The sequence below is a fragment of the Serinus canaria genome, chromosome 18 (genome assembly GCF_022539315.1).
Source record: "Serinus canaria isolate serCan28SL12 chromosome 18, serCan2020, whole genome shotgun sequence".
In the NCBI taxonomy this organism is placed as follows: domain Eukaryota; kingdom Metazoa; phylum Chordata; class Aves; order Passeriformes; family Fringillidae; genus Serinus; species Serinus canaria.
Window position 1 is genome coordinate 386,266 of NC_066331.1, and position 19,043 is coordinate 405,308.

At 57.2% G+C, this 19,043-nt stretch overlaps 1 protein-coding gene across 3 annotated transcripts in view; it reads right to left on the reverse strand.

Moving 5' to 3' along the window:
- The window catches only part of DNAH17 (dynein axonemal heavy chain 17), a 31,961-nt gene that overhangs the window by 777 nt on the left and 12,141 nt on the right, over positions 1-19,043 (reverse strand). The window contains exons 36-79 of one of the 3 annotated variants that reach the window (XM_050981220.1): positions 18,752-18,856; positions 18,180-18,337; positions 17,568-17,706; positions 16,833-17,060; positions 16,543-16,680; positions 15,886-16,018; positions 15,584-15,711; positions 15,344-15,492; positions 14,946-15,228; positions 14,683-14,856; positions 13,923-14,130; positions 13,663-13,828; positions 13,477-13,579; positions 13,172-13,319; positions 12,979-13,070; positions 12,643-12,804; positions 12,387-12,551; positions 12,050-12,241; positions 11,375-11,641; positions 10,778-10,939; positions 10,042-10,275; positions 9,685-9,849; positions 9,495-9,590; positions 9,185-9,402; positions 8,756-8,963; positions 8,459-8,574; positions 8,001-8,193; positions 7,662-7,897; positions 7,247-7,363; positions 6,553-6,757; positions 6,082-6,246; positions 5,814-5,954; positions 5,503-5,673; positions 5,229-5,351; positions 4,895-5,088; positions 4,637-4,785; positions 4,404-4,531; positions 3,939-4,166; positions 3,239-3,430; positions 2,476-2,655; positions 1,971-2,153; positions 1,417-1,599; positions 1,074-1,217; positions 357-582 (exon numbers count right to left, since the gene is read on the reverse strand). In XM_050981220.1, coding sequence (XP_050837177.1) covers positions 357-582; positions 1,074-1,217; positions 1,417-1,599; positions 1,971-2,153; positions 2,476-2,655; positions 3,239-3,430; positions 3,939-4,166; positions 4,404-4,531; positions 4,637-4,785; positions 4,895-5,088; positions 5,229-5,351; positions 5,503-5,673; positions 5,814-5,954; positions 6,082-6,246; positions 6,553-6,757; positions 7,247-7,363; positions 7,662-7,897; positions 8,001-8,193; positions 8,459-8,574; positions 8,756-8,963; positions 9,185-9,402; positions 9,495-9,590; positions 9,685-9,849; positions 10,042-10,275; positions 10,778-10,939; positions 11,375-11,641; positions 12,050-12,241; positions 12,387-12,551; positions 12,643-12,804; positions 12,979-13,070; positions 13,172-13,319; positions 13,477-13,579; positions 13,663-13,828; positions 13,923-14,130; positions 14,683-14,856; positions 14,946-15,228; positions 15,344-15,492; positions 15,584-15,711; positions 15,886-16,018; positions 16,543-16,680; positions 16,833-17,060; positions 17,568-17,706; positions 18,180-18,337; positions 18,752-18,856 — 7,495 coding nt within the window. Of the gene's footprint in view, positions 1-356; positions 583-1,073; positions 1,218-1,416; positions 1,600-1,970; positions 2,154-2,475; positions 2,656-3,238; positions 3,431-3,938; positions 4,167-4,403; positions 4,532-4,636; positions 4,786-4,894; positions 5,089-5,228; positions 5,352-5,502; positions 5,674-5,813; positions 5,955-6,081; positions 6,247-6,552; positions 6,758-7,246; positions 7,364-7,661; positions 7,898-8,000; positions 8,194-8,458; positions 8,575-8,755; positions 8,964-9,184; positions 9,403-9,494; positions 9,591-9,684; positions 9,850-10,041; positions 10,276-10,777; positions 10,940-11,374; positions 11,642-12,049; positions 12,242-12,386; positions 12,552-12,642; positions 12,805-12,978; positions 13,071-13,171; positions 13,320-13,476; positions 13,829-13,922; positions 14,131-14,682; positions 14,857-14,945; positions 15,229-15,343; positions 15,493-15,583; positions 15,712-15,885; positions 16,019-16,542; positions 16,681-16,832; positions 17,061-17,567; positions 17,707-18,179; positions 18,338-18,751; positions 18,857-19,043 lie in introns of those variants that run through there. The other 2 variants (XM_050981218.1, XM_050981219.1) reach the window with 2 other exon arrangements.

Consider the following 19,043-nt stretch of genomic DNA (forward strand, 5'->3'; position numbering starts at 1 on the left):
TTAAGATTCTCAATTTGTCTTACTCGAGCATCAACTAAGAATGTGACATATGTATTCACTAGAGCCCTGTAGGTCCAGGAGCCCTGGGGTTCATGAGCTGGAGCCTGAATTGCTAAAACACAAATCTCTGGTTTGGAAAGGCTGTGTGATCCGGGCAGTGCTGCCCTCAGCTGGTGGCTGAGCTTGGACCCAAGTGGACCCAGATGGACCCAGGTGCACCCAGGGCTCCCTGCTCTGAGCTGCTGCCAGCGCGGGGCAGAGCAGACTGGCCAGCAAATGCTGACACTGTACAAGGGAGAAGAAGGGCTGAGCTGGGCCTGCTCCGTGTCTGAAACACCTCGAGATGCAGTTTTTACCTTCCATGAACAGCCCATGCACGTAGGAGCCTTCTCTAGGGGGAAATGTTATTTCCTCTCGAGTTTTTTTGGTCACATCCGCTGCCAGACACATCTTATCCAGTGGCCACTGCTTTTTCCTGGCTGTGGACTGCATGATGGCTGTGAGGAACGACTGGGGGTTGAAGAATCCCGCCAGCCACACTGTTGCAGGCAGCACAAAATCTGTTGACCAGACTTCCAGTTCCTGGAAAATAAACCAGCAGAGTCCTTTAGGATGGAGGGCGTGCTGTGAGCTGCAGGACACTGTGGCAGAGCTGATGCTTTGCTCTGCGTAACCCAAGCTTCAGCTGATCCTGCAAAATGGAAACTGGCTGGAGGGGGTGTGGGAGGAATAAGCAGCAGATTACCCTGCAGCAGTGAAGCTGAAACCCTGAATTCATAGTGCAGAAAATGCTGCTGTTACTTTTTAACAAAGCGAGTTTTGTTAATATTTTTATAGGACACCCAGGGTTGTAATGGGGGGTGGGGGGCTGGTGTTTTTTTGCTAAGGTAATGTACTGTAATGGGAACCCTGGTCAGACTTGTGCTCCCATTCCTGGAGTGACAGCCCTTTTCAGGTACTTCAGGCTGGTTAAACTGACACTGAGAAATAAATCAGTTACCAATAAAGCAGTGCACTGGAGGGGAGAGTCCTGGGGCACCCCAGGCTCTGACAGCCACACGCACTCTGCTCACCCTGATCCGCAGGAGCAGGTCCGCATACCAGTTGGCCAGGCTGAGGAGGGAGGGGTAGGCATAACGTGTCCATGATTCTGGAACGCTGTCATAGAAGAGAGCATTTGACAGCTCTTCCATCTCGGATGTAATTGTCAGCTCTCCCTTTGAGAAAGAGAGAAGTCCAGGCAGTGTCACCTGCAGCCAGTGGCGGGACAGCCCGAGGGACGTGCGTGGGCTCAGGGAGCAGAAGGCTGGGGCTGCCCGGCTGTGCCTGGCCCAGCTTGGTGGGTGGGAGCTGCAGCAAAGGCAGAGAGGGCTTTGGAATCCTGGGAGATGATCCAGGCAGCTGCCTGCTGTGTACCTGCAGTCCCAGGTCCAACTCCTTCAGCGAGCGCCTGATCTCGTTGGTCAGGATGTTCATTCTTTCACACTCCTGGAGGGCTACAACCGTGTATGGGGTTTTTTCCTTTGCCTTTCCCATCATCTCCTCCATGTTGAACGGGTCTGGCAGCTGCTGGATGATTTCATCCAGGACTGCCTTCACCTGAAATGAGAATGCCGTAAACTGCTCTTGCCCAGAGAAAAGTGCTGCAGGTTCCATTTCATTAAGTTGGTAAGATATTTTTCTTTTTCTGCCCTGGTGTTTCTTTGTACCTCTTCCTCTGTTACTAACACTCCATTCTGTTATCAACTGCTCTTGGGTCTTAAAAAGCTGTAGTAGGGCTGGAATCCCCTCCCTCTGCTATCCCTTCCTTCCTGCTATGGGGCCTGCTCTCTCAGATGTTTCCGGACCTGTATCTGCCTCCCCCTCTAGCCTCTCAGTTGTCACCCTTAAGAGGTTTTTTCCCCACCATGATTACTTCCCCCCACTTTAAAAAAAATCAGTTAATTTCTACCATAAAGGACTTGACTCGCCTGTTCCTCTCGGGAGACACCTGAGCCTCCGGCAGCCTCGGATTCCTTGGGCTGCAGCTCCAGCACTGTGCGGAAGAGCCTGTCTGAGGTGACGGTCAGGAAACCCATCTCTGCATTGGGGTGCAGCCCATACAGGTGGGGGCTCTCTCCTGGCAGGTTGTCATCGATGTACTGGTGGTAGGCCTGAGTGCAGGGTCAGGGCCAGCCTTAGCTTGGCAGTGCAGGCAAAGGAGCCCAAAGTTCCCTGCAACCTTGAAAACCCATCACCACTTTTGGGGCCCTTCATGGCACCTGCCCATGGGCATGGAGGCTCTTTTTTAACTATCTCAGGCAAGTTTTTCCCTTTCCATCTCAACCACAGGAATTACTTTTGCAGCAAATCTGCACATTTCCAGGGGACTGACACTCTCTCCCTACGTTCCCCTTGGTGAGCGAGAGGGAATGTGGGCTCATGCCCACTTTTCCAGAGCAGGGGTTTTCTACAGCAAATTGCAATGTTTCTTACCTCGTAATCCATGCGGGGAGGGATCATAAACCCTGGAGCCAAGATCACCTCCCCGTCCAGCATCTCGGGCTGCACGTACTCGCTCAGATAGGTGCGGCACAGCCGGCGGTCCCAGTCATCCGTGATGTGCCCCCCGTACATGATCTCCCCAAAGAGGTACCGGAGGTCATCCCATGGGACCTGCAGGGAGAGGCTCAAGCTGGGACTCTCCCCGGGAGTTCCCCATGCAACCACAGAGTGATGGCTCCAGGATTGACCTGTGCAGGGAGGTGACAGTCCCTGGACCCACAGAGGCTTGGGAAGAGGGGTGTCTCTTGATCACCCACAGATTTCTCCTTGTCCCAGTATGAACACAGCCATCTGTGGTTTGAATCCTGTCTTTTTTCCAACCAGCACTGATCACATCTGTGAGGGCAGGTCTAAAGGTGAGACTTCAGCCCTGCTCACTGCACCTGCATTCTTGGGGCAGGCTTAGCTTTTTAGGTGGAACCATCCACCAACCACCAAGGCATGGGTCAGGGCAGGCAGGTGGGCCAGGGCAGGCACTTGCCTGGCTGGAGCCTAATGCCTTTTTTAGCCATCTCAGTCAGGCCAAGTACTCATCCCCTTCCCCTGCCTGAGCGTGCAGGGAGCAGGAGAGGAGCTGCTCCTGGCCTTGGGCTTCATGAGATGCTATTTGTGCTGCAAACTGGTGAATGTTCTAAGTAAGGCCAATTGTTGCAGCGTGTGCTGTGCTCAGGAGCAGTCACCTCATCATCCTTACCTTGGCGTTGGCCTCCAGGTAGTTCTGCAGGACGTTGACAGAGACGGTCAGGTCACCATTGTTGAAGGGGTAGGACCTGTTCCAGCCCTGGGTCCCGAACCTGCGCCGCTCGGCCACCGCGGCGTGGAAGTAGCAAAGGGCAAACAGGATGCACCTGAACTCCGACTCTTTGCTGCACTGCTCCAGAGTTTCCTGCAGAGGATCGGTGAGGGTGGGTTGCAGCTGAACACTGCTATCAGATGCCCCTCTCATGAAGAACATTCATAGGTAAAAGAGAACTGAAAATGTTCATTAGAAAAAAAGGCACGCAATTGTATTTTAAGGATTTCCTAGTTGGTAATTTTTGCACTCATTTGTTTATGAAAGAATTAGGAGTTTAATGCCCTGCTGAGCCAGCTTGTTGATAGCAAAGCTGCAGCAGCTCCAGGTTCAGCCTCAGGAAAGGCACTGGCAACCTGGCACCTCCTTGTGTTGGAAACCCTCGGGCAGCTCTGGTTACCCCTAAACCCCTGCCACAGGGAGACCCTGGGCACTCCAGGAGGATGTGCTGGCGAGGGCTGGCTCCAGGTGCAGTGTCCCTGGCAGCAGAGACACCCCCAAGGTGCTCGGCCTGGGGTGCCCAGGAGGGGATGAGCTGTACCTGGAGCCCAGAACATCCCCAGGAGGCAGCTGTGGGAGGGTGGGGGTGGCACGGGGGTACCTGGTTGAAGAGATCCAGGGCTCCATGCAGGTTGGCACGCATGCCTGTGGGCGGCTCGCTGGTGATCTTGATGGAGTTGTCCAGCAGCCCCTGGGGGATGATGTGTGTCTCGGGGCTGGGGGCTGGCTCGGCGCTCATGAACAGTCGGTACTCGGGGTGGCTTTCTAGGCTGTGGTGCTCCACCAGCTTCTCCAGTGTGCCCAGCCACCGGGCCACTAGGTGGATGTTCTGCAAAACAAACTCTCTGCACCTTGGGAATCTCACTTCCCCCCCACGCCGACTCCTACTGTGGCTCCACAGGGGGAAGTGCTGGGTACAGCCAGCCAGCCCAGGCAGTGTCACTGCCATTGCCAGCGGGGTGACCCTGCATGCTGTGCCTGGATGCTGGCAGGACTTTGTGCCCTGGTGTGCCCAGTTGCCATCAGAGCTGTGCGCCTTGTGCTGTGCCCCACTGCCCCCACGCACCTGCAGGATGACCCAGTGGCCCTCGGCAGCTGCCACCTCCATGGCGTGCTCTGCCACCACCTCCTGGCCTTGCCCCAGGGATACGTTGTGGATCTTCCCGTTGTCAATGGTGAATCCCAGCCTCGTGCCTGTGAGGGGAATGTCTGCTGTCAGTATCAGTACTGAGTGGGTCCATGCAGCTCTGGCTGCTTGGCCAGCAGGGCTGGTGCCAGTCTGGGTAGGCAGTGCCTCACCCAGTGCTTCCACGTCCTTCAGTGGGTCAACACCAGGTGAGAGGATGAAGAACATGGGTGAGGAGGGGCTGCTCTCCTTGTACACCTCAGAGAAATCAATGCTCCTTCCTTTCACATACTTGCTTCCCATTTTCTCTTCCACAAATTTCCTACAGAAAAATAGAACCATTCTGTGAGATGGGAACAGCCCCTGGCTGCAGCTGGAGTGGTGACACTCTGGCGCTCTTGCAGGAGAGCCCTGTGCTGGACACCAGGTACCTGATGGCATAGGTCATCCTGTCAGGGCGCAGGCACCGCAGCACACACAGCTTCTGCAGGGCTGACTTGTTCTTCCAGTCCATGGGGAGCACCTCGTTCTCTGGCGCCTCCATCTCCACAAACCTTTTCCATCGCTTTGCTGAGCTCTCAATGTCATTCTCCAGGCTGGTGAACTCTTCCATTTCTGAAAGTGCCTTCAGGTTCCACAGAAAAGGACTAAATTACTTCTGGGCTCTGCACATCCCCAAGGACACCATGCAGGTGACCCCAGACCCGCTGCACTAGGGGCTGTGCTGGCATTGCCTTGGCACAGTGGGCAACTGCACAGACCCACCTTGACAGCGCCCCAGTTCTGGTTCGGCAGGAAGTCCACGGGGGACGTGACACCAGTCTTGGAAGGGAAGCGCAGGAGAAAGTCCAGCTCTGCTGGGTTCACTTCTTTCTTGAGGGCCAGGACCTGAGAGTTGGGAGTGCAGCATCAGAGCCACCCAACGCCCAGAGCCCCAGAGTGAGGGGCGAGAGGCTCTGGGCATCCACAGCAGCACCAGAGTAAGAGAACAAGCTGTGTAAAGCCACGTGAATGCCTGTTGTACAGCAGGAGGGATTACCTGGAAGGCAACCTGGGCCAGGAAGATGAGTTTGTCTCTCTCAAAGAGGCCCTGAGCAGTGTACACATAGACTGAGAAGGTGATCTGGTCTGTCAGGTTGATCACCCTTTCCCGGGTGTCGTCGCTGGGGACTGCTCGCTGGATGGCTTTCTCAAAGACCCCGTTGAAGGCCTGAGGAAGATCCCAGCAGGCATCAGCATGTGGTGCTGGGGTCTTGTCAGCAGCATTGAAGCTGAAACACCGAATCTCCGTGCTCCCCCAGCTCTGTCCCACCCACAGAACATCTCTGTCCCTCCTCACTCCCCGTCTACCTTGAGAGAGAACTGGTAGATGGGGTTGATCTTGCAGAGGTCACTCAGGATGAAGTACAGCAGGGATGCTCGCTCTGCTGCCGGCCGGTAGTTCTCTCTCGCAACGTTTATTTGTACTTCAGTGACTTTAGCTTCTTTTACCTGGAGGTGCGGGGGGCTGGGTGTTATCAGAACCCCATCACACAGCAAAGCAGTGCCCACCCTCCTGCCGGGTGCCCAGCCAAGCTGTCCCTCTGCCTGTGGCACCAGCTCCAGTGAGCACATTTACCTTTTCCTCAATTTCCTTGGCTGTGCGCTTCGTTATCTCCAGATTCTCCACCAGTGCTGTGTCCCGCAGGAAATCTCCCCCAGCAGCCGACAGCCGGGCGAGTAGGGAGTCCTCCAGCTCCTTCAGCTTGATCTTGAACTCGTTTTGGCTTTTGGTCAGGCTTGCCTACAAGAGCAGCACCCAGGGATGTGTCACTCAAGAGGTCACACCAGAGGGCCAGCACCAGTCCCGCTGTCATAGGGCCACCCTGGTGCGAGGGAAGGTGGATGTGGCCCTGCTGGGTCCCAGCATCACCCCAGGGTGAGGTGATGAGCGTGCCCAGGCAGTGCTGGCTGCGGGGACCTGCAGCTGCAGGGTCTGCTCAGGGCTTCCTTGGCTCACAACCAACAACAACTCTCACGCTCCCTGCCCAAACCCTCTGCAGTGCCCCAGCCTCCCCACCCCTCTAACCAGCCCCCCTAACCCCTGTACCTTCAGGGCCTCCAGGTCCGGCCGCTCCCGGGCCACCACAGCAGCCAGCAGCTGGTCCTCCAGGCCCTCCCGTGTCACCAAGAAGTTGATGAGAGTGCACTGAGCCTGCACCTCTGGCTTATAGTGCGGGTTGAAACATCGGGTGTGCAGGATTAGGCGGAACTGCTGGTTATACTCTACTTCTTTATCTCCAATCCTAATGTATCTGTTCAGTTAATTAAACAAATTAATCCCCACACACTGGGCAGTAACTCATCAGACAGATGCCCTCAGCCTGTGTGCTGTTCCTGGCCACTTGGGATGAATTTCTTTAGTTGGGAAAAGGCACAGCAAGGGCAGAAGTACCAAACAAGACTTGGCAAGGCAAGGATGGAGGAACAGGAGCTGGAGACTGCCCTGCCACAGCCCTTCATGGCCTCTAGGGTGCAGTTCCCCTTTCAGCTTTTCATGCCATATGGCAGGTGTCCCAGAGAACATGTCCTTGGGTCACTGAATGAACGGGATGCCAAGAACCAGGCCACATTCAGTACAGGTGTCCTCCACGGACATACTGGAGAGCACTGGGGTATGTGGCCAAAGCAAAAGAAGGATCGGTCTCCCAAGCTGCCCACAGTGAAGGTGCATCTAGCAGCATGTTGGGGCAGCAGTGGCTGCTTGGGGCAGGTGAAACCCCGGAGCATTGGGGTGTGCTGACCTGCCCTTGAAGGTCCTGCCCAGCAGCGGGTCCAGCACTGCCTCTATCGTCTCCCCGATGTCCTCGATCAGCAGCGTCTGTCCTTCAGAGACCGCCTGGGCAATGATGTCCAGGTATCTGAGGGGGGACAGGGGAGGCGTCTGTGGCAAGCCTGTGCACTTTGGGGGGCTTGGGCTGCTGTGGGGGGCTCACAGAGTGCTTTCCACCCACTGTGCCCTGTTGGATCCCGCTGTGCTCTGCCAGTCCCGGCCCCCACAGAGCTTTTGGAAGTGTCGGGTACATGATCAGGGCTGCTGCCCTTGGGTCCTCTGGCTCTGATGGGGACGTGATTGCCCTGACTCTGCACCCTTCGATGGCAGGGAAAGGGGGGCCGGTGCAGCCTGGGCCCATGCCCACCCCACAGCCCCTGGCCCACCTTTTCTGGCCCAGGCGGACGATCTTCAGGTCCTCCCCAAATTTGTTCTTGATCCACTTGCCGCCCTGCAGCTGGGCATCCACGAGCAGCGGCCAGCGCTGGGTGCTGCAGAGGATGGCCGCGTTCTCGGTGGAGGTGCGGTCGCTGGGCAGCCCCTGGTTGTTCCAGGCAGCCACGTCGGCAGAGTCCGTCAGGAGGCTGAGGGGGTCCAGGTCCGGGGTGATGGGGATGGGCACCTGCCGGGAGGGGCTGTTGGGTGCCTGGCACGGAGCCGTGGGAGCCCCCGGTGGTGCAGGGCATGGGGGAAGGCACTCTGGGGTGGAACCTGCGGCCCCTCACCGACTGCCCCTGGAGGAAGGGGACCCAGTGCTTCTCCAGAAGCTCAGCCCTGTACTTCTTGGTAAAGTATCCAATGTAGGACACGAAGGCGGAGACCAGCAGCACGTCTCCACACAGCGTCTTCTCCTGCTCTCTGAGATCCTCCACTGACTCAGCCCAGCGGACATTTTCGGATGCCAGGCCCCCAACGAGCCTAGAGGTAGGAGGGGATGGTGCTGGTGCTGTGACCAGGCCAGGGCTGGGTGGCAACTCAGCCATGGTGACCTGTGACGTGGTCACCAAACATCTCCATGGCTGCCTCCCCCCTGAATGTCTGGCCCAATTAATCTCAGAATTGTTTAATTTGGGGAGGGCATGGGGGGCTCTGCTGCTCCCATGGCCTTGGTGTCAGGGCCACTAGGCTATGCCAGGGAGCAGCAGCCTGCCCTGATGCTTCAGAACCAGTGTTCGTGTGGTACCTGTTTGCCAAGTTGATGACTTTGTTGGTTTCATCAGCCTCCTGCTGGCATTTGATCTTCTCTGCTGTGGCTTTCTCAAACTGAGCAGTGAGAGTCGCCAGATTTTGATTCAGGGCCTTTGGAAGAGAACAGCCTTAGAGCTATTCCCTGCCCAGATGGGAGGCTCCATGGTCCCAGAGCTCTGCAGCGTCTCCAGCCCAGCACAGTGCTTGGGCCGGGCTCTGGGTTCATGGAGTTCCTTTGTTCATTTGTTGACTGAGGGGCTCATGGGTGGGGGCTGTGGGGACATACACTTACCACAATTTTGCTCTTAATTTTACTCAGCCTCGCCTGTGCCTCTGCCAGCTCGGCATCAGCATCGGCCACTGCCTGTCTCTTGGGCTTCACCGTGCAGTGCACCTCGTAGAAGCGCACCATGTTGAGGCACCAGGAGCACAGCCCTGCTGCGGCCGTTGACTTGGACTTGATGAACTCAGGATTAAAGCTGGGGTCGTTCCGGTAGGGCCTGGAGCGGGAGGACAGCCGTGCTGTGGAGCTGCCGGCAGCCCGTCCCTCTCCTCCCTGCGCTTGGGCTGCCTCTGGGTGGCAGCGTGGGGAGAGCAGGGCCAGCGCCTGCATCCCCCTCCTGTCCCTGAACCCTGCTGGGCTCTGCGTCCCCCCTGGCCTCCTTGCCAGGGCAGCTGGTGGCAGGGGCTGTGAAGGGGCAGGAACCAGCCGTGGACTCACTCAAATGCCTTGAGACAGGCCTCAGGGATGTTTTCCCCATCATAGTTTTTTAAGCTTGCAAGGAAAGTGTCTGCTTTTCCTATCTTGACTTTTCCTGCTGTCCAGCTCTTGTCCTTCGGAATCTTGCCATTTTCGGCCGTCAGAATTAACACAGCTGCCATCACATTCACTACTTCTGGTGGTGGGGCCCCAAAGGACTTCAGCTCCGTCAGGTTGTACTGGGGAGGGACCACAGGGCCACTGAGCATCACCCTGGCCCAGGGCTGCCGGCCTTGGCCAGGTACCTGCTGCCCCCCGAGAGGTCACCCACCTTGTTGAGCGTGTCGAGGGCCTCGCGGGCGGCCGAGAGCACCACCTCTGCTTCTGCCAGGTCGCTCGCACAGGCTCGTTGCTTCTCAGCCACCATCTGGGGAGGGAGGACATGGCACGGGGTAAGTGGCTGTAACCACAGAGCTCCCACTGCCCTGTCCCACATTGGACACCAGCTCAGCACTTCGCACCTTGTTGATGGCCTCGACCTTCAGCTCCTCCTCATCAGCAATGGCTTTCTCCTTGCTGACCTTCTCTGTCTCAACACCCACCACGTGGATCAGTTTGTCTGTGTCCTCGTTCTTCTGCTTCAGCTCTATCTCCTGGACTGCCAGCATGGCTTTCAGGTCGTCCACCTCAATGAAGGAAGAAACAGAGCAGATGAAAGGGCTGATCCAAGCCCTGCCTGGTGGAGCAGCAGTGTCTTGGTATGGGGCTTGGGGACCTCACAGACACTGTGACCATCCTGCAGAGGAACGTGCCTGCTCTCTCCCCCTGTGCCAGACCCAGAACAGGCCTGATGCACAAGAGAGGCTGTGGGCAGGCACCTGCGATGCTGTGCTCCGCAGCTTCATCAGCCCCTTCTCCAGCCTGTCGATGCTGCCAGAGAGCATGCTCCTTTTGTCTGCCAGCAGGTTCTGGTAGAGCTTTATCTGCTCCAGGAAGGTCTTTGGTGTGGTGTAGTTATAGCGTCTCTCCACGGCCAGGTAGGTCTTGGACATCTCCTTTGAGCTGGTGTGGACGAAGGACATGAACTGGCTGATGGAGGCCTTGACCTCTGGCTGCACAGAGAGCACAGACAGGGAGCTGCTGCAGTGGGTGGCTGTGGTGTGCAGTGGCTGCACTGAGCCCTCCTGGCTCTGTGTGCAGCCACAGAGGCCAGAGCAAAGTGACCCCTTTCATCGGCAGCACAACGCAGAGCTGAGATAGAGCTGATGGTAAAGGCACTGGTGCTGGTTCCCATGCCCAGCTCTGTCCCTGACATCCCTGTGTGGGGAGGAGCTGCTGTCCCTGGGCTGTTGCCTGTGAGGGTGGTGTTTTAAGGACAGAATGGAAAGGGAGGGTTCATCCTCACCAGCACAGCACAGGCTGCAGGCTCTGATGCTGGAACCAGCTGTAAACTTATCCCAGACCAATTCCCAGCTTGCTGTCCCCAGCCCTCTGGGTCATACCAGACCCCCATCTCTGGGCACACTAAGCACAGAGAGCAGCAGAGTTCACTGCCCAGTGCAGCCCGGGATCCCTGGTGCCCTAGGACAGCAGCTGTGCTGGGTCCCAGCTCACCTCGATGTCTGGTGTTTCCTCCAGGAACCTGCTGCTGACGGACACGAGAGCGTCCTCCGGCCACTCGTGGAACCAGTCGATGGCCGTGCAGTTGACCACAGCTGGGAACCTCCTGGCCCGCACACGCAGGGTTGAGCCCACGGGGGAGAAGCAGAGGACAACCTGGGGCACAGCAGCAGTGCCTGAGTGGGGTGCCCCTGCTGCCAGGGTGGGGGCAGTGTCTCTGGGGGCTCCACATGACTGCAAGGATTTTGCTGCAGACCTGAGCTTTGCTGCCTTCCCATTGACTCTCACCAGTCTGGAACTGAGTTCCCTTTGGTGCCTGCAGTCAGCAGCTGAGCTCAGTGCTCCTGTGGGTGTCCCTGGGAATGCCCAGCATGGTCTGTGGCTGGGGAAGCCACTGACCTACTCTGCCCCCAGGGCGGTTCTGCCCCGTGCCTCTGGGGCTGGGGGCACCTGGGCAGTCTCTGACAACACCTTTTGCTTAAACCCAGCATCCTGGGATGAAACCTCGGTGTTCTGTGGCCTGTTGCAAAGAGGTTTTGGATGGGGTAAATCAGGGGCACAGACAAATTAACCTGGAGAGCAAACACCCACCTTTAACTGGCGCCTGACTTTTTCTATAAATAATTTCCAGCAGTTTTCCTTTGTATCCTCCAATCCAAGGGACTTCACCTGAGGCCTCATGGACCCGATGATGGTTTCCAGGTCATTATCCTGAAAGAGGCCTGGCACCTCCCCAGACGCTAAGAAATCATTGATCACAACCAGGAATGATTCTTCAGCCACCTGGGAGTCTGTCATCAGGAACACGCCGGGGATGTTCTTCACAGCGGCTTTGATGTACTGGGAGGCAAGGTCCAGCTGGGACAGAGAGAAACTGTCACCCCCCCAGTTCAACCCCCATAAGGTGCTCTCTAAAGTGACCAGTTTGGAGCAGCCCTGGGCTGCCCCAGAGAGCTGGAAGGGAGCCTTTGGGAAGGAGCCTTTGGGAAGGAGCTGGTGCCAGGTGCTCTGCCCAGGCACAGGTCCAGCACCAAGGCTGCCCACACCACCGCCCCTGGTGTCACCAGTAGCTCCTGCCCATGCTTGGCGGGGAAGCACTGCGGCTCCTTGGGGCAGGACTCAGGGTGTCACCTGTGGATCCTTGTGTGCAAATGCAGTGTCACAAGGAGAGCAGAGCCTCGTGAGCCCCCCCAGGTGCCATCACTGCAGGTGCAGGACCCAGCCCCAAGCAGGTGGCACTGAGGCAGGGTCCAAAGCTGCTCCTACCTTCAGGTCTGGGATGCCGTAGCCTTTCCTCAGCGTGATCTGGAACACGCTCAGGTTGCTGATGTGAGCTGCCAGCCGTGCCAGGCTCTGCTTCCCACTGCCTCCCACCCCCACCAGCAGTGCGTTGCCCCGAGGAGACTCCAAGATCCTGCTAATTCTGCAAATGTGAGACACTGCGTCTTCAAAGAGCACCTGAAGAAAACAGGAGGGGAAGGTTTGGTGTTCTGGATCAGGGCAGAAAGAGCAGTGAATGCCCCAGAATGCACCAACCCAACCAAGCAGTGCAGTGCTGCAGTCCCATGTTTTCAGGGCGGACCTGCCTGCCACAGGCACTCACCAGATTCATCGCTGCATTCACCTCATTGTAGCTGTCCAGGGCTTCCCCGAGCAGGTTACTCAGAGATGCCCAGCTTGTCACTGGCATGTACTTGGACTCATCCATGCCCTGGGCAAAGTGGCAGTAGATGTTGGGCTTGGCGAACATCAGCTCTTCATTGATCTCCTGGGAGAGGCAATTCCAGCTGTGGGGCTCAGCTGTGGGGCACCTGGGGGCACCACTGGGCTGGAGCAACCTACTTTGCAGCACAACTCACTTGAAAGGAGGCTTTGCTGATGTCGGCCATCACCTTCTTGAAGCTGTACTGATCCTCTTCATCGACAAGCTTGTCTCCATACACCCTCTCTGCTTCGTGGAGCCAGAGGCGCACCAGGTCCACGGGGGTTTTCAGGCAATCAGGGGTGGAGAAGAGCAGCCCCTGACAAACAAATCCCGCAGCCCTCAGGGTTACTTTAGTGCTGCTCAGAGCTGATTGCAAAGGTTTGCTCTGAGGAGAGGTCAAGGCCCTTTTCAGGGACATGGTATGCTGCAAGGATGTGGGATCAGGAAAGGGAGGAACAAGGATGGTTTAGAAGAAACAGCTCTCCCATACCTGGAATATGTTGGAGAGGTCCCGCAGGTTGAAGATATAGTGGAACTTGATGGCTGTTGGCAGAAAGTTGGCGGCAACCTTCTGGTGCAGGGCTGTTGGCAGGACAGGGCGGTGAGCAGGCTCAGGTTCCCAGAGACCCCTGAGCAGTGCATTCCCCAGGGGCTCATCCCACCCCAGTGTGGCAAAGGCTCACCCAGCGCTGCTGCCACCAGCTTGGGCTGCATCTTCTGGAGCGGCATTGGCACGTTGTGGCGGGCCAGGTGCTGCTGCAGGATGGTGCCGTAGACGGTGCTCAGAGCCTCGCGGCTGGGGAAGCACACGGCGAGCACGCAGAAGTGGCGCTGCAGAAAGGGCAGAAATGGACGTGGGCATTTGGTCCCACAGGGGCTGATGCAGCCAGCTGGCACTGCAGGGTCCCCTGCCTCATTCCACCCTCTGGGCTTCGGTGCCTGGAGGGTGAATGTGCCAGGCAGAGCCGTGCCCCCAGGCTCTGCCCACCTGCAGCCGTGGGTCGATGGTGAAGGACCCCGCGGTCGGGTTCATGCAGGCCACGTACTGGCAATTGCGAATGTCCTTCAGGGTCAGTTTGTTCCTGTCGTACCTGTGCGGGGACCAGCACCGTGACACTTTCCCCAGGGATGGGGACAGGTTCCTCCCATCATGCCATGCCCTTCCAGCACCCACCAGTGCCCGTGGTCCAGGTGCTGCCGAATAAGCGTGTGTGGTGCCACAGTGCCGTACTTGTCCACCTCTGGCATGTTCATGTCATCAATGAAGTAGATCAGCCTTCTGGTGCCAGGTGGACCAAAAACTCTCCCTGATTTCTTCTCCAGGGGTTTCTCGAGGACGGCTGCAGCGAGAGGAGTAGGTGGGTGGGGGTCAGCACTGCAGGACCCTGTGTCACAGCCCAGTGTGGGGCCAGCTGCTGGCTCTGCGAGCCTTACCCTGCAGCATGGCCGAGGTTGTGTAGAAGTTGAGGGGCACAGACTGCACCAGATATTCATCTGTGCCGAGTGCTTCCAGCTTGTCCCACATCAGGACTGATTTTCCCGTCCCTGCATTCCCCACCAGCATCACAGGCCGCTGCTTCTCCATCAGCAGGTCCATGAAGTAGCGGAGGCGAATGGTCTCTGTGGTGTGCACCACGGCCGCCTGGGGAGAGGCTCTGTCAGTCCTGCATTGCCCTGGCACTGCCAGAGCCCTGCACAGCACTCCTGGCAGCTCCAGCAGACGGTGCTCTCTGCAGGCAAACCTGGTCCCTCTAAAGCAACACATCTTACGTGCTCTGTTGTTCTAAAGACTTTCTGACCCAAACCAAGTTATTACACAGAACAACATGGACAGCTCCTGAAACCACCACACAGCCACAGCTCCTCGCCCTTTTCCCTGACAGCTTAGACAGCCCCCGCAAGACGCCACTGTAGGAAACACAAATGGAGTGCTAAAGGTCATTTTGCACTCAGGTAATAGTCACAGCTATTTTGCGAGACTCTCTGAAGCTGCAGGTTAATCTGAAGGTGAAGGAGACATGGAACTCACAGCCCTTGCCTGAGGCTTCTCTGGGGTAAAGAGAACCACTGGAAGCCATTGGGTTTGATGGGTGCTACCAGTGTGAATCCTGATGTTGCTCCACACATTGCTGAGGGGAAGACTGTGGAGTGACAGTCAAACAAACCAGATAAACACAGCGCTTGTGGGAAATACCTGTAAGGGGATGTCGGGGTCGAGCTCGAACTCTGGCACTCTTTCATCCCAGAGATTGAATGTCTTCGTTTGTGGATGAATGTAATAGTCAAAAACTGTCCCCTGATTAGGAAACTTGATGGCTTTAAATTCCGACAGCCACCACTTGCTGAACTGCTGGCGGTGATCCACCAGCTGGGGGACAAAAGAGAGACACTCAGACCCCAGCCACAGGATGGGATGCAGAGAAGGGTGGCAGGTGCTGAGCAGTCCCTTGGCTGTACCTGGTCCTGGAACAAGGCCCCACCAAAGGCCCAAATGCAGGCAAAGACGAAGAAGAGCTCGTATTGCTCTCGGGGTGAGTCTGGTGGGACATTCTGTGGTGTCAGAAAACATTCTAGCAGGGACAGAACTGTCTGTATGGCCGTGACGTCAGGAACGGGGGTGATTGTCTTGAACTCAGACTTGAGCTTCTCCAGGAGTGGTGGCAGGTACTTGTCAAAGAGGATCATCAGAGCAGCCTTCTCAGATTTCACTGTCCTTGTCTCAATCCAGCTGGCCACAATGCTGTGGGAGAGACAAACAGGGCTGCAGCAAGTATCCCATCCCGTCTAGTCCCGTCCCGTCCCGTCCCGTCCCGTCCCATCCCGTCCCATCCCGTCCCTTTCCCTGCCCAGCTCACGGGCTCCAGCCCAGGTCTGTGGGGTTGATGTAGAGGATGCCAGCCCGGGACACGGTGGCCGGCGTGGCCGTGCGCAGGTGGCTGATCTCGAAGATGAGCCGCATGGTGGGAGTGAGGGGGATGCGCTCGTTGCTGGCCAAGGTGAGAACCTGGGGGAAGTGGCTCGTTGTGGGGGATGTCTGAAGCTGGTCCACCCGAGATCACAGATGAGCAAAGCCCCTGGGGTGTGATGGCACCAACCTTATTGTCATCCATGACTGTGTTCAAGGACTCGATCCACATGGGGTCAATGTCTCCATCAAGGATGATCCATTTGGGCCCATCATGTGTGATGTTGGCCAGGTCACGCATTGCTGTGGAGAACAGACCTGCCCCACAGAGAGACTCAGGTTGTTCCTCTCCACACACAGCCGCTTTCATGGGATTGGTGCTCCCGTGAAACACGTTCCTTCTCCCTCCCACTCCAGGAAAAAGGCCCAAGGAAAAGTCTTCCCATTGCATCTCACATCCCATAAACTGAGCTCACAGCACTGGTTTCTCACCATCCTTCCATTCCCGTGTGGCTGGATGGATGATCCCAAACAGCTCATCGCAGGTCACAGCCTTGGGGTCCAGGTCCACGGTGACCGGCCTCCTCTTCAGCATTTTGTACGTCTTGTTGAGTGACTTCAGCACCTGTGCAGAGAGGATGGATGGTGCAGCCACAGGTGCTGATCCCACTGGGGCAAACACAGTCTTCAGCAGCCTCTGCCTGCGGTGGGGTCACGGGGCCCTGCTCCCACCTGGACTGCTGGGAAAGCCCCTGAGGGCTGGCTGTGCAGAGCCAGCCCCTGGACAGGGCACTGTGTGAGCCCAGGCCCTGCCAGCAGCCCTGTCTGTCATCCTTCGGGCACCACAGCATGCCCAGGATCGATCCTGAGAGCGTGCCCCTGTCTGCTTTCTGTCTTTGTCTCTGCTCTGCCCGGGGTTGTCTCTCTCAGGACAGCCCTGAGCTGTGATCCCAAACCTGCTCGGCTGCAGGGCTGACACACGGTGCCTGCAGGCCTGGCACGGCCGTGGCTGCGCTGCTGTCCCCTGCCCAAACACTGCTCTGGCAGGGCTGGGTGCGGCACGGCCCTCACCAAGAAGCTGTGGGAGGCCATGGGATAAGCTTGGCCGAGGCCAGGGGGGCCCGTGTCCTCAGGATGGTTTGGCCCTACCTGGGACTTGCCGCAGCCGGCGTTGCCGACGACAAAGACGGAGTGTCGCACTTGGAGCAGCTCCTCCAGCTGTACCACCTTCAGCACAAAGTTCTCCTCTGCCTGCAGCTTCAGCTCCAGCACGGACTCACGAATGACCTGGGAGGGAGAGCAGGCACTGACCACCAGCAGCCTTGGAGAGGCCCTGGAGATGAGCTGGCTGCGCCCAGAAGCGCTGAATGGACCATCAGCCTCTGGATCCTGCCAGGACCAGGACACCTCTGGCAATGGTGCCGTGCTTGGGCTTGCACCTTCTCAAAGTTGAGGTCCCTCTTCCTGGGAACGTCCAGTGCTGGAAACAGGTCTCCAATCAGCCCCAAGAACACAGGCAAGTCATCTGTCACAATCTTGGGGATATTGAAGTCTCGCAAAGCTCTCATCAGGACCTGGTCCTCTGCAGAGCCGGGGTCCCCCCTCTTTAAGGACCCTGCCACCACCAGCACGGACTTGATGGCCCGCAGCCCCCAGTCGTAGTGGTCCTGTGACAGGAAGCAGAGAATCACCATTTCACTTTGGTGACAGAGAACTGCTTCAAACAGCACTGCCGAGGAACACTCTGTCTATCAGCCCGGTGATCCACATGGCACTTACTGAGCTGGACCTAAACTGAGCTTATCTACAGCAGAAGCCTCTGGCAGTCATGGGGGTGGTCTGGAACTCGGAATCTGACTTCCTTCTTGGAGGCACGTTTATAGTGTAAATCACCTCTCTTGAGATGAATATCTGAATGCTCTCACCTCAACTGGCCTAATTCTAATTCTAATTCCATGCTATTCTATTTTTGGGCTTCTTGATTCCATCCTTAAGGCAGGAAGGTGCCATATGATGCACCTGGTAGAAGTGGATTGTGTCCCGCCATAGACCTGAGCTGTGCAGAACTGTCACTCTGTGTGTCACCACCAGCAATCCCACCACAGTGTGTCAGCTTTGAGGATCAAACAGGCTCTTTCCTCTCCCAGCCAGCGCTGTGTAATATTGTATATTACCTGTTTTGACAGCAGCTCTTTGCAGAGCGTGTAGAGAGTGATGAACTTTCTTGCCAGGAGCCTGGCATCAAGAAATCCCTCTGCCACAAGCATGATTTCGCAGATCAGTTCAAAATCAGGAACCACCATAGCGCAGGGTCTAGAGAGGAGCAGCTGCAGTTGCCAGGGCTGCGTACCACGTCCTTGCCCTCCCACAGCTCCCAGGGTTTGCCCCCAAGTTTCCAGTGTGACAGACAGTGAGCTGCTGCAGTTACACCTGCTGGGGTCTCCTGCCCAGACTCCTTCCAAGTGGGGCTCATGTCCTACCAGACTGGGGCACACCAGCCCTTCTGCAGTCACCGGCTGAGTTTCACCAAGGACAGGGGTCCCACAGCTTCCCCTTCCAGTGCTTCACCACCTTTTGGTCAACTCTCTATTGGATTTGAGTTGAGGGTGGCAACCCACTTGAGCATGCTGTCCCCTTGCTGAGCAGCCCAGCTCACCCCACCGGGCCACCTCTGGGGAGTGACAGGACTGTCCCGTGGTGCCAAGGGCTCCCTCACACGAGGGCCACCACCCTTGGCTCAGGGTGCTACGGGTGTGGCACAGGAGTGCCAGCATGGAGGGACCCACCTGAACAGAGCTTTCAGGTTCTCGGGCAGCTCTGTGCGCCCAGCGTAGCCAGGGTTCATGGTGATGAAGATCCCCACCGATGGCACCAGCGAGATGGTCTCCCCAAGGAAGTTGAATGTTTTCTTCCTGCCACGGATTGCATCCTGAATACATTTTACCTGCCAGGTGAGCAGAGGTGTTGGCTTCCTGCCCAGTGCTCTGGCTGTCCGGGACTGCTCCCCTAGGTGAGTCTGAGGGTTTGGCTTTGGCAGGAATAATGAGGTCTTGCTGAAGCCACAGCAGCAGGAGATCTGGCCTTAAACCAGTTCCTTCCTAATCACCCCAACTCCCTGTCCTGGGTGATGGCAGAGCTGGGGGTCACCAGGATGGACACAGCTGGACTGTGAGGTTTAACTGTGCCCAAATCCCCTGCACTGCTGAGATTCCACCCCCACCCTGTGTCCAAAGAGGACAGTGGAGAGAACAGTGGCACACTGTCCTGCGAGTCAGGTTTAACTGGGGCAGCATCCAGGACGTGAGCTGGGAAGTCTCTCTGGCACCCAGTGCCACTGTGTTGTGGGGACAGCACGCACCTGCACCGCAATGACAGACAGGACCTCCACCAAAATGCGATTGAACTCATCAAAGCAGCCCCAGGCACCTGTCTGGGCAAGTCCTTTGTAGATGTTCCCACAGGACTGGAGAGAAACAGAGCAGAGGGACAGGGCTCAGACACTCTGATCCCTCATGGCAGCTGCAATGGGGGATTTGGTGACAAAACTCGAGAGCTGCTCGTCCTTACAGACTGTGCTCTTCCCTAGGAAAATTCCCCACAGGGATAAAACCCCCCTGCCGGGGGTCCCCTGGGCTCCCACAGACCCAAAC